General features: G+C 43.2%; 1 protein-coding gene across 3 annotated transcripts in view; it reads left to right on the top strand.

The window, feature by feature from the left end:
• Positions 1-14278, top strand: part of EPB41L5 (erythrocyte membrane protein band 4.1 like 5) — a 186326-nt gene that overhangs the window by 154304 nt on the left and 17744 nt on the right. For all 3 annotated transcript variants that reach the window (XM_080671033.1, XM_080671035.1, XM_080671034.1), the window contains exons 21-22: positions 10630-10720; positions 12675-12749. In XM_080671033.1, coding sequence (XP_080527159.1) covers positions 10630-10720; positions 12675-12749 — 166 coding nt within the window. The remainder of the gene's footprint in view (positions 1-10629; positions 10721-12674; positions 12750-14278) is intronic.

Raw genomic sequence — 14278 nt, forward strand, 5'->3', positions numbered from 1 at the left:
CAGATTGGTGCAGCCATTGTGGAAAGCAGTATGGAGTTTCCTCAAAAAATTAAAAATGGAACTGCCTTATGACCCAGCGATTCCACTTCTGGGAATTTATCCAAAGAAACTCAGAACACTAATTCAAAAGAATATATGAAACCCTATGTTCATTGCAGTGTTATTTACAATAGTCAAAATTTAGAAGCAGCCCAAGGGTCCATCAGTAGATGAGTGGATAAAAAAGCTGTGTTATAGTTATACAATAGAATTCTACTTGGCCACAAAAAGGAAGGAAATCTTACTATTTGTAAAATCATGGATGGACCTGGAGAGCATTATGCTAAGTGAAATAAGCCAGTCAGAGAAAGACAAGTACCATATGATTTCACTCATATATGGAATCTAATGAACAAAATAAACTAGCAAGCAAAATAGTGACAGACCTATGGATAGAGAACAGGCTGACAACTGTGTGTGTGTGTGTGTGTGGTGGGAATTGAGCAAAATAGTAAAAAAATACTCATGGACAGGGAAAACGGTATGTTGATTGCCTGGGGTAGGAGAAAGGGGGAGTGAAGGGAGGTCAAGCAGAGTATAGGAGGGATAAATGGTGATGGACAGAGACTTGACTTGGGGTGCTGAACACACAATACAGCATACAGATGATGTGTTATAGAATTATGCACCTGAACCCTGTATACTTCACCCCAATAAGTTCAATGAATAGGGAAAAATAATATATACTATGTCCTTGTTTAAACATGGGTCTATTTCTGGACCTTTCCCTTTTCTGTTAAACTGTTTTTCTGCTTGTGTCACACTTAAAAAAATTACTGTATTCCCTTTTTAGAAATGAAATATTTCAGGCATAGAGAAAACTATGGAGATTATATAAAGCGTATCTGTGTACCAAATATCAAGCTTTGTCACATCTTCATATTTTGCTATTATAGATTTTGACCATTTTTCTTTTATCTTTTTATTAAGTTGTAATTCCCATACCATAAAATTTAAAATTGACCCTTTCAAAATACACAATTCAGTGCATTTTAGTAGACTAACAAAGTTTTGCAACTATTACCATATACTACCAGATAGTATACTGTATATACTATCTAATTCCATAATATTGTCATCGCCCCTGAAAGCACCACTACACCCATTTGATCTCCACATTCTTCCCCATCCCCATCCCCACTCCTGCCCTAGCCCCTGGCAACCACTATTCTACTTTCTGCCTCTATTGGAATTGTCTACTCTGGACAATTCATGTAAATGGAAGTGTATAATATGTGGCCTTTTGTACCTGGCTTCTTTCACTTACTAGTAAGAGGATCATCCATATTATAATACGTATTAGTACTTCATCCTTTTTTATGGCTGAACTAGAGGTCCAGTGCATAAAATTCGTGCACGGGTAGGGTGCCTAGGCCTGGCTGGCAATCAGGGCCAATCTGTGGGGCAACCAGCGGGGCGAACAGGGGGACCTCCGCTGGCACCCACCTTGACCGGCCTGTCAGCTGGGGGCAGCTCCTGTGTTGAGTGTCTGCCCCCCTGTTGGTCAGTGCACATCATAGTGACTGGTCATTCCAGCAGTCATTTCACCGTTTGGTTGAATTGAGTCTTAGGCTTTTATTATATAAGATAATATTCCATTTTATCGATAGACCACATTTGATTTATCCATGTATCAACTGATGGACATTTATGATGTTTCCATTTTTGTCTATTATGAATAAAGCTGCTATGGACATTCACATATAAGAATTTTTGTAGTCATGCTTTCAGTTCTCTTTAATACATACCCAGGAGGGGTATTGCTGAGTACATGATACTCTATGTCTCACTTTTTGAGGAACTGCCAAACTGTCTTCCAAAATAGCTCCAACATGTTTCATTCCCACCAGCAAGGTATGAAAGTTCCAGTTTCTCCATAGCTTTGTCAATTCTTAATATTCTTCATTTTAAAAAATATACTCATCCCAGTGAGTATGAAGTGGTGTCTCATTGAGGTTTTGATTTTCATTTTTCTAAGGACTAAAGATGTTAACATCTTTCCTTCTTTGAAGAAATGTCTATTCAGGTCATTAATTCTTTAGTAACAGCTTTAGCAAATATAAAAAACTAGAGGCCCGGTGCACGAAATTCGTACTGGAGGGGGTGTCCCTCAGCCCTGCCTACACCCTCTGCAATTTGGGACCCTTACACCTTTTTCTTATCTAGCTAACCCAGCCGTGGGCAAACTACGGCCCGCAGGCCGGATCCAGCCCATTCGGCTGTTCTATCCGGCCCGCGGAGCCGAAAGAGCAGAGGGTTCTCTTGCTCTCCCCTCCGCTCCTTCACCAGCAGCAGTGTTAACATGGCAACGTCGGGAAACACGGCCGCAGCTCCTTCTTCTAAGTGGGCAGATTTATATCCGCCCATTCAGTAGAAGGAACAACCTCTCAATCTTCCAGAGGCTCCTTGTAATGCCCGCGGATGCGTCCCCCGACATCACCCAGGGAATGCGTAGACACGTTATCGTGGTGATGTAGGGAGACACGCCCCTGGAGAGCACAGTATCAGAGCATTAGCTAAAATGGAGACCAACAACACTGTTCCCACTGAAGTTGATGTTTTAAAGACCAAAAACCTTTCAACCCAGTCTACATTGCCATCTACATCTACGTCCCGGGCATAATTTGGAAGTTGCACTAAAGAAAATGTTTAATTTACTGTTTACACATTTTGTTCTTTTCTATTTGTTTTAGTTTTAAATTATTTTATTATGTTTAAGTTTAATTTGAAAGGCTTTTGTACCTTTCCTTAGTTAGGCAATTTTATTTTGCCTTTGCCATCTTCAATATAAGGTATGTTATTGTGCTATGATTCCTCCATTTTTTGAAGTTTCAAATTATAATAATTAGTGTTTACATTCTTCTTGTTAAAATGTTTAAAATGAATAAAACTATTGAAATATATAAAAAAAAAGACCGTACCCTTTTATGTAATGATGTTTACTTTGAATTTATATTAGTTCACACAAACACTCCATCCATGCTTTTGTTCCGGCCCTCTGGTCCAGTTTAAGAACCCATTGTGGCCCTCGAGTCAAAAAGTTTGCCCACCCCTGAGCTAACCTCTTCACATTTAAAAAAATTAACTGAAATATCACCTACTCTAGGAAATCCTCTTTGAACAAATGTCTTTATCATCTGTATTAAGTATTTTCATAGTATATCATTCTTTTTCTTTAACAGCTGCTTAGAGTGAATGCAATGTGGTTTTCATTCTTGCATCTGAATTTTTTCTTCTTGCTCTTGTAATAGTGAAGCTTATCCAATTTACATTTGCCCTTCAAGGGCTTATATTTGGTTCAGTTTCTAGTTGGCTCCCTACTTTTTTTTAAGCAATAAAATTGGGTTGTGATAGTAAGCCTCACTTGTAATCAAGCCTATAGGTCTCCCTATCTGAATATTTTTTTAAAAAAATAATGCTGAACATTGGAAAATGCTCATTATATTTTATTTTATTTTTAAATTTAATAAATCTTTATTGTTCAGATTATTACATTTGTACCTCTTTTTTCCCCCCATAGCTCCCCTCCACCTGGTTCCCACCCTACCCTTTACCCTTACCTCCCCCCTCCACTGTCCTCATCCATAGGTATACGATTTTTGTCCAGTCTCTTCCTGCACCCCCCACACCCCTTTCCCCCAGAGAATTGTCAGTCCACTCCCTTTCTATGCCCCTGATTCTATTATATTCACCAGTTTATTCTGTTCATCAGATTTTTTTATTCACTTGATTTTTAGATTCACTTGTTGATAGATATGTATTTGTTGTTCATAATTTTTATCTTTACCTTTTTCTTCTTCTTCCTCTTCTTAAAGAGTACCTTTTAGCCTTTTATATAATACTGGTTTGGTATTGATGAACTCCTTTAGCTTTTTCTTATCTGTGAAGCTCTTTATCTGCCCTTCAATTCTGAATGATAGCTTTGCTGGGTAGAGTAATCTTGGTTGTAGCTTCTTGCTATTCATCACTTTGAATATTTCTTGGCACTCCCGTCTGGCCTGCATAGTTTCTGTTGAGAAATCAGCTGACAGTTGTAAGGGTGCTCCCTTGTAGGTAACTGTTTTTCTCTTGCTGCTTTTAAGATTCTCTCTTTATCTTTTGCTCTTGGCATTTTGCTAATGATGTGTCTTGGTGTGGTCCTCTTTGGATTCCTTTTGTTTGGGGTTCTATGCTCTTCCTGGACTTGTAAGTCTATTTCTTTCACCAGGTGGGGGAAGTTTTTGGTCATTATTTCTTCAAATAGGTTTTCAGTATCTTGCTCTCTCTCTTCTTCTGGCACCCCCATAATTCGGATGTTGGTACGCTTGAAGTTGTCCCAGAGGCTCCTTACACTATCTTCTAATTTTTGGATTCTTTTTTCTTTTTGCTTTTCTGGTTGAGTGTTTTTTGCTTCTTTGTATTTCAAATCTTTGACTTGATTCTTGCATTCCTCTAGTCTGCTGTTAGGTCTGTATAATATTTTTTATTTCAGTCAGTGTATCTTTAATTTGTAGTTGGTCCTTTTTCATATCCTCGAGGGTCTTGCTAAATTTATCGGCCTTTTCTAGGAAATTCTTGAAAAACTTTATAACCATGGTTTTGAACTCTATACCCAGTCGTTTGCTTTCCTCCATGTCTTTCGTTTGTGATCTGTTTCTTTGTCTCCGCATTTTTGCTGCTTCCCTGAGTTGGTAGAGTAGCTTTGTGTGCTAGGTGTCCTATATGGCCCAGTGGCTCAGCGTTCCCAGTTACCTGAGGTGGACACTCTTAGTGCACCCCTTTGTGGACTGTGTGTACAGCCTTGTTGTAGTTAAGTCTTGATTGTTGGTATCACTGGGAGGAATTGACCTCCAGGCCAACTGGCTGTGAGGACCAGCTGTATCTGCACCGGGAGAACTTCTGTGCTGGAGACACTCTTATGAGACAAGACTTGCAAAATTGCAAAAGCCTCTGTGCTCAGCTTGGATGGGGTGGAGTCTCAAGGCTGAGCAGACAGCCTTGGCTTCCCATCAGCCCTGCCCTTTGAGGCCCCTGTGTCTCAGTGTCCCTTGGTAATTGCCACAAGCACCTCTGAGAGAAAGCTGCTCTCAAGTTTCACCTGCTGCCAGACAGTCCAGTTTTCTCCCCCAATGAATCAGGATTCCCAGATTCTCACCTGGAACTGGAGTTCAGTGCAGTCGGGAGCTTCCGCCTTCCTCCCGCTAGAGAAAGCCAGCGGCACACTCAGTAGTCAGTCCTCTCTGTGCACCTCCAGACCTCTGCCTTTCGCGGCTCCCCTGAGTTTCCGTGCGCTCCTCTCTTTTCCCGACAGTCCAGACTCCCCCTGTATGAGTCTGGGACCCCAGGGTCTCACCCAGAACTGGGGTTCAGTGCAGTCAGAACTGGGGTTCAGTGCAGTCGGGAGCGTCCGTCTCTCTCCCGCTAGAGAAAGCTAGCCAGGCACTCAGTCGCCCGTCCTCTCCACGCGCTTGTCTCCATACCTCAGCCTTTTGCAGCTCCTCTGAGTCTCCGTGTGCCCCTCTCTTTCCTTCTAGTTGTAGAATTTCCACTCAGCCAGCTTTCCTATGGTTCTGGATGCTGTCCGTTCTGTCTTTTAGCTGTAGTTTTGAAATTGTTGTGCGAGGCAGCAGTTTAGGTGTTTACCTATGCCGCCATCTTGGTTTCTCCCTGAATATTCCTACCTATCACTTTAGCATACCAGAGATTGTGTTCATTTATAGAAAATAACAATAAATGTCACCTGATCATTTGATCTTCTAGTAGTATTTTATAGCAAGATGTATTATTCTAGTAATTTAACTATTACAAAACTGAGGCATCCTATCTAATAAAAGTGTAATATGCAAATTGACCGTACCTCCGCTACACCCACAAGCCATGCCCACCAGCCACGCCCACCAGCCAATCAGGAGGGAATATGCAAATAAACCCAACCAAGATGGCTGCAGCCACAGAGAGCAGGAGGGAGGCTTGGGTTTCCCTGGCAATGGAGGAAGCCAAGCTTTCTGCCTGCCCTTGCCGGCCTAGGCCTCCACTCAATGCTACAAAGTTTCAATTATAGAAGATAAATGCCAACAGAAATGGCGGCAGCATGGAGCTGGAGAGAGAAGGAGGTTAGGGCTGCCCGCGGCGATGGAGGAAGCCAAGCTTCTGTAGCCCTGGCCTGCTTTGGCCTCCGCTTAAGGCTACAAAGTTTCAATTATAGAAGATACATAAATCCCAACAGAAATGGCTGCCGCCACGGAGTGAGCAGAAGGCTTGGCTCCGCTCCAGGCTACAAAGTTTCAATTGTAGAAGATAAATAAACCCCAGATACCAGGGCCTCCGCTTGGGTCTCCGGGGGGCGTGGCCGGCCTGCAAACCACCACAGGCCCCTCGCCCAGGCCACCCCACCCGCCAGGGGAACCCCCACCCTGATCCGAGACACCCTTCAGGGCAAACCAGCTGGCCCCCAACCATGCACCAGGCCTCTATTCTATCTAATAAAAGAGTAATATGCAGATTGACCATCACTCCAACACACAAGATGGCTGCCCCCATGTGGTCAAAGTTCCTGCCCCCATGTGGACACAAGATGGCCACCACAAGATATGGCCAGCAGGGGAGGGAAGTTGGGAGGAACTAGGCCTGCAAGGGAGGGCAGTTGGAAGGGACAAGGCCTGCAAGGGAGGACAGTTGGGGGCAATCAAGCCTGCTGGGGAGGGCAGTTAGGGGTGACCAGGCCTGCAGGGGAAGGCAGTTAGGGGCAAACAGGCTGGCAGGGAGCAGTTAGGCATCAATCAGGCTGGCAGGGGAGTGATTAGGGGGTGATCAGGGGAGTTATTAGGGGGTGCTTAGGGGGTGATCATTCCTCAAGGGGTCCCAGATTGGAGAGGGTGCAGGCTGGGCTGAGGGACCCCCCTTCCCGTGCACGAATTTCGTGCACCGGGCCTCTAGTACAGAAATAAATCATATTGAACAATAAAGAATGACTCTAATATCAAAGCATAGTACACTTAGGGCCTCCCTTGTCCTGTGCTTCAGATATCATAGCATAGTACACAGTTCACGTGGAACTCAGCTTCCTTTAGAATAGGAAGGGATGCCATACTCATGAAGCAGCTACTTCCACACATATTTTTTTTATTTAATTCATAGCACATACTCTTTGTACTAATTATTGGAAAATCATCCTAGCAATTGCCTCTGTTCCTCTCTGTATTGTTGCCTTACATTCTGATGTTATTACTGCGCTTTTATCATCTACTGGCTCTAATAAGATTGTGAATGTTTTAAGGGCAGAGATCCTGACTTGAGCTTGTGTTTCTCTGTCATGGTGCCTAGATAAATACTCAAATGCCATCCAGTCCAAATGACTGTGATGAGAGAGGCCCACCGTTGCTGGAGACCTCTGATTTTTATTTAAGGGGCCTCACTTGTTCTGCGCCTTTACAGAGGGGTGATTAGGGGCTGAGGGAATTTGAGGAAACCCAGAAAGAATTCTCCTCCTAAAAGATTTTGCTAAGCTGGTGCCCGGGACGCCGGACATTTGTCCAATTAAAATCTGGACACACAGCAATAACAAAGGCACTGGTCTCCTACTGCTAATGTGTGGGGATCAAACCCCAGCCTGCAGGAACTCACCCCCGCAGTCAGGACCAGGCTGCTGGGTAGACCTGGGCTGGTGCTCCTAACTCTGGGGAGAGGGAGACTTCCCATGGCTGCAGGCTAGAGGCCCCAGACTCCGCGCGCCCAAGTAGGTCCCTAGCGCAGGTTGGTCAGTGGAGCGGCTTCTTCACCTGGGATTGCGGGCAGCTTGGTCAGGCTGGACCTGGCCTGTTCGCCTCGTGACCCCGTGATCGCGGGGCAGCTGGACCTGGCCTGTTTGCCCCATGATCGTGGGGCAGCTCAGCCTGGGCTCTTCACCTTGTGATCGCGGGGCGGCTAGGCCTGGCCTGTTTGCCCCAAATCGCAGGGCGGCTCGGCCTGGCCTGTTCACCCTGTGATCCCGGGGTGGCTGGGCCTGATCTCTTTGCCCCGTGATCAAGGGGTGGCTGGGCCTGGCCTGTTGGCCCCGTGATCGCAGGGTGGCTCGGCTTGGGCTCACTGCTTTCCACCAGTTGCAGTTTGCCAGTCTCTTATGGGCTGGGGGAGCCGATCAGTCGAGCCCACAGCATGTGGCAGCGGCTGTCAAGGTCGCCACGGCAACCCAGCACTGACTTCCAGTTGGTCACCCTTTGGTTGTGATCGGTTGTTACAAGTTACAACCCTGGGCTTTTATTATTAGGATACCATGCAATTCACCCATTTAAAGTGTACAATTCAGGGGACATATGTAATACTTAAAAAGAATAAAGTAGGTAAAGTGTACAATTCAGTGGTTTTTGTTTTGACATATTTGTATTTAAAAATTATTTATGGGTCCTTCATATTAACTGCCATTACATGAGTCAAGCACACCCTATTCATTCTTTATAATGTGCCTTGGCGTCAGTCTTTTGGGGTTCATTTTGCTTGGGACTCTGTGAGCTTCTTGGATTTGTGTGGGTTTTTTCTTCCCTATATCAGGGAAATTTTCTGTCATTATTTCTTCAAAGAGGTTTTCTATTCCTTGCTCAGCTTCCTTTTTTTCTGGAACCCCTATTATGCGGATGTTGTTTTGTTTCGTGTTGTCCCAAAGTTCCCTTAGGCTCTCCTCCTGCCTTTTAACTTTTTTTTCTAGAAGTTGCTCTACTTGGGTATTTTTTCCCATCTTGTCTTCTAGCTCACTGATGAGGTCCTCTGCTTCTTCTAGTCTACTCTTGATGCTTTCTATTGAGTTCTTTACAGCAGCGATGTCATTTTTCATTTCTTCTTGGTTCTTCTTCATTTCCTCTTGGTTCTTGCTCATATTGTCGAATTTGTCTTCCATTCTTTTCAGCCACCTTATGACCATTTCTCTGAATTCTTTCTCTGGAAGGTTACTTGCCTCTATTTTGTTTACTTCCTTTTCTGGTGATGCCTGCTTTTCTTTCATATGCGGGGTGTTTCTTTGTCTCCCCATGGTCTCTCTTCTCTGGGTGTCTGGTTATGTAGTTCTCTCTCTCCTGCGTTGATTTGAAGGCACTCATTCTTTATTAATGGGCAAATGCTTGTTCCAAGTTAACATTGTGTGTGCTCCTCCGTATACACATGTGCTGTGAGGATTCTTTAGGGCATCAGTTGCCAACCGGTGGTCCATGGACCATTGGTGGTCCATGAGGCCTTAAAGGTTGGTGGACCACTGCTTTAGGGTGTATGCTTAGGAGTGGAATTGCTAGGTCATGACACATGCTGAGCAGAATGGATGCAGAAGCTTTACATGTGCTTCCTTCTGTGTTGGGCAGCAGTGTAAGCTATCCAGGACCAATCTTTTGCTAAAGTGTTGGGAGAATTCATTGTAAAGTATTGCTTCTTTTAATACTCACTGTTTCTCATATTAACTCCTTTTGTCTGAACTGTTTCTTCTTTCTGAAATACAAAGCTATTTTTCTCTCTGGTAACTTTCAGGTTTTACTGTTCATTCTTGAGGTTCTGCATTTTCATTACTGTATACCTAAGAATAGGTGTTTTTTTTTTGTTAGTATTCAAGGTGGTCTTTCAATTTGAAGATATATGTCTTTTTTTCAGTTCAGAAAATCATAAGCCATTATTTTTTGAATATCCACTATCCATTAGTTGAAATATTCTGATCACTTCTCTCTTTCTCACAACTGTTCCTTATTTCTTTTCATCTCTTTGCCTCTATTTGCCTCAGTGTTGTGGCTGCAACCATCCTAGCTTTCACTTCAGAAATTACATCTGACTTTTCCAGTCTAGGGTCTATCTCTTGTTTTTCCCAGTCTCCTTGCAGGATTGGACAGAACTGCTCCTGTCGCTTGCACACGTTTCAGTGATACTGGAGAGGGCTGGGATTTCCTGCTGGAGGTGTTAGCTTAGTGGAAGATGACCTTTGGCTGTACATTTCCCCCTTTCTCCCTGGTGTTGAGCCATCTGTAAGACTGCTCCTATTCTTGTTCTCATCTGGGGTTAGACCTGCTTGTCATTACTGCCGGGCCTCCTGGTAACATTTTTCTGGCATCCTCTCACCTGGGTGGTCCTGTTGTAATGCCTGGTGCATTCTAGATGTTGCTTCTTTTTCAGCAGAGCTCTCCAGCCTGTGTCCTCACATGGGGGCTTCTCATGGTTCCTGACTGTTCTCCCATATCTCAGGTATTCTGTACGATTTCTGTTCCACTGAGCTTCTCATTCATGTCTTTGATAACAGCTTTTAAAAAAGTAATCTATTGATCTATCATTTTTGTGTATCTGCTTTTCTTCTCAAGATAATCTTTTCTGTCCTTCAGTGAGACTTAGGAGGGAAGCAAAGTAGCCCACAATTTTGATCCATCTGTGAGTGAGTCTGACCTGGATTTGAAACTGTTATGTGGTGGGTGGGAAAGGGTTTCATAAAAGCATATGAGTGTGACCTGGATTTCTGTCATGCTCCTCACAAGTTGTAATTTCTTCTTCTCCCACATGAATTTGTTACACTTCTTTCCCAAGGCCTTTCTTTGAAAACACTGCCCATGCTCAGACAGACCTCCATGATGTGAATTTGTATTTTCTTTCCAGGGCTGTAGTAAGTGAGAATAATGTGCCCCTCCCTGAAGATTCCCTTGCTCCAGCGCACAGCACACCTGCAGGAAATGGTTCTGTTCTAAAGGTAACAATATCTTTAATCTTTTAAAGGTTTTCCCAAATACCATACTGAGTTGAATCCTGTAGTACAGCCATGGGCATCTGGTGATTCTGATTCACACCAGAACTCAAGCTATGAGAAAAGCACTGAGCCTGAATTCTCTAGGAAGAATCCTATTGTCAAATCCCTCACAAGAGGATCTCAGGGATTTTTCTCCAGTTTTTGTGTTATTTGTTGGTATTTTTGGTTTGGGGTGGTCTTTGTATTTTTGCTTTTTTGGGTGCTGGCTATGCTTCCTTAGTGTCTCAAACTGTACCTGGCACATAGTAGGCACTAACTATTCATTGAAATAAACTTTCTGAAATAATTTGTGTCATTGTGTTGCAGTGTGGCCAGCGCATCACAGCTCCTGCCATTCCCATACCCTCTTGCCACACCCTTACCAGTTTAGAAAACAATGAAACCTAGTTCATTGCCCAGTGAATGTTTTAATTTGCAAGTTAAATGAAAAATTCTCAAAAATAGCATTTATCATTTTGCTCTTCTATTACATAAGCATATTTATTATACTAATTTCTCAAATATTTCAGAAAAGAAAAAATTAGAAATCACATGTATTCCCACTGCCCCAAAACAGTGTAGTTAATATTTGGGTGTATAACTTTTCAGACTTTTGAGTTAAATGAACAAACAACCAGGATCTTATCTTTCTTTCTGCTAATTGAAATTCTAAAAAGATACATTGACATCTTTGATGATTGAAAATTGTTAGCGGAACCTGAGATTTTTGGAACAGGACATTTAGTTCAAAGATTTATTGCATATATAATATACACTAGACAGCATGCTAGGCTTTGGAAATTAAAATAGATTGAAACATAGTTAACAGCAATCAGGCCTCGGTCAGAATTATAGAAAGGGAGAGAGAATGTTAATGCCTGTGGTAGAGACATGCACAAGCTGTTTTGGGGCACTCACCCAGGCCAGAGGATGGGATGGGTAAAATAGGAGGAGGGAGACCTAAGAAGAGAGAGAATAATTTCTTCACGTGTGTAATTAAAGTTGGCCTGAAAGCAGGTAGATAGAAATAGAATTGTATAAATGAAGGGCCTTTTTTGTTATGTACTACACATTAGATACTTATTTCTCTTATTTCCAGATTGGAATTTTTGTCTTTTGTACTTTTAAAGTTCTTCCTGCCCCCCCTACACACACATGCATGTGCACACATACACACACATGCATGCACATACACACACACTCTACAGTACAGAACTGTGTGTTCCATAAAGTGCTTCAAATACTAATTAAACAAAAAGTGTTAATTAACATTTATGGGGAAGTTCATACTGTCCTCTTCCAAAAATAGTGAAGTTTTCATATATCTGGATAAAGAAGCGTTTGGAATTCAGGCATCTCCTTTACTCATCTTTCTTCTGTGTTAAACTTTCTAGTCTAGTCTAAGAGCCAGAACAACCCTGGCCAGTGCTGCTCAGTTGTTAGAGCATCACCCCATGCACCTTAGGGTTGTGGGTTCAATTCCAGGTCAGGGCACATTGCCCAGGTTGTGGATTCCATCCTATGTTGGGGCGTGTGCATGAGGCAACTGATGGGTGTCGCTCTCGCTCTCCCTCCCTCCCTTCCTCACATCAATGAAAAACATATCCTCAAGTGAAGATTTAAAAAAAAAAAAAAAAAGGAACCAGAACAGTCTTAACCCTACCCAAATTTTGTCTCACCAGAAGGAATAGCTAATCTGCAAATTCACATAATGCCTAGCTTCTTAAAATTCTGATTATAGTCTAGGTTCCCCTCCTAGCAAAAGTGGAAACACTAATAAGCGTGATTCCTGAATGTCCCTGTTTGTTTAAAGGTTAACACCAATCAGGCCTTGGTCAGAATGATAAATTGAGAGGATAAGAAAAAAGTAGTCTGATTAGTGGGTCATTTATTAACTATATATATTTTGTCTCCATAGGATGCTACAGATGAATTTGATGCCTTGCTTTTATCTCTAACCGAGAATCTGATTGACAGCACAGTCACACCTCAGGTAAATATGCTTTAAAACACCAAAATGGAAAAAAAATTTCTATTTTGCAAATGTTGCTGCTGGATTCCAATTTTGGCCTTTTTAACAATTTAGTAAAACTTTGCACATAATAAGAGTTCATATTTCAGTAACACTTAGCATTGCCTTTTCTGTACTATAAAACTCTACCAATTTGAATGTGGGTGTCACAGTACAGTGTGTCACTACTATATGCCTATTTGTAATTCAGTAGCATACTGTAAATAACATAGAGGAAATGGATGACAAACCAGCTTGAAAAGAGTTAAGACAGTCCAGCCAGTGTGACTCAGTGGTTGAATGTCAACCCATGAACCAGGAGGTCATGGTTTGATTCCTGGTCAGGGCACATACGCAGGTTGTGGGTTCAGTCCCCAGTGGAGGGCATTCAGGAGGCAACTGATCACTGATTCTCTCTTATCATTGCTGTTTCTATCTCTCTCTCCTTGTCTCTCCCTCTCTAAAATCAATACAAATTATATTTTTTAAGAGTTAAGACAATAAAAACATTTAATTTTTAAAAATATTTACAGAAAGGTGGGAATATAAAAATGGGTGGCATTGAACATATTGATCATTATTGCAGTATGGGAGATACTGTGTTAAGTACTATGATCATAATGCAATAGTTCCTTCCCACCAGAGACTTACAGTCTAGTGGGTGAACTGTATACAGATAACTCATTTAGTGACTTATGAATAATATGACAAAAATTGCTGTAGGAACAAGAAATTCTGAAGGCTTAGAAGATGGTACTGCCTAAGGTGCTGAATGTTTGCTTAGATTACTAGTTCTCAAACTTGGATGTGTAACAGAATCATCCTGCCAGTGATTAAAACAGATGGCTAAGGAAAGGAGGAAGTAAAACTCTCATTTATTTGTAGACTAGAGGCCTGGTGCACGAATTTGTGCATGGGTGGGGTCCCTCTGGGTGGTCTGCAAGGATCGGGCCAAAACCCGCAATCCAATGCCACCTGCAGCTCCTACCTGCCGCTCCTGCTCATCCAGGCCCACTGTGCCTGCCGCAGGCTCACGCCCTATCAGTCCCCAATTGGGAGAGACTCGCGCTGCTGCAGCAGTGCTCGCCAGCCATGAGCCCTGCATCTGGCGCCCTCCCAAGGGGAGTGGCCTGTGGGATAGGGCTGAAACTGGTTCTCCGATATCCCCCTAGGGGTCCCAGATTGCAAGAGTGTGCAAGCCAGGCCGAGGGACCCCATTGGTGCACGATTGAGCTGGGAAGGGACCACGGGAGGGCTCCAGGGCGTGTCCGGCCCATCTTGCCCAGTCCCGATTAGCTGGACCCCAACAGCAAGCTAACCTACCAGTTGGAGCATCTGCCCCCTGGTGGTCAGTGCACATCATAGCGACTGGTTGACCAGTCAACTGCTCCCTGGTGGTCAGTGCACATCATAGCGACTGGTTGACCAGTTGACTGCCCCTTGGTGGTCAGTGCACGTCATAGCGAGCAGTTGAGCAGCGTTAGCGTATCATTAGCATATTACGCTTTGAT

Source organism: Plecotus auritus, assembly GCF_963455305.1.
Source record: "Plecotus auritus genome assembly, chromosome: 5".
NCBI classification, from domain to species: Eukaryota; Metazoa; Chordata; class Mammalia; order Chiroptera; family Vespertilionidae; genus Plecotus; species Plecotus auritus.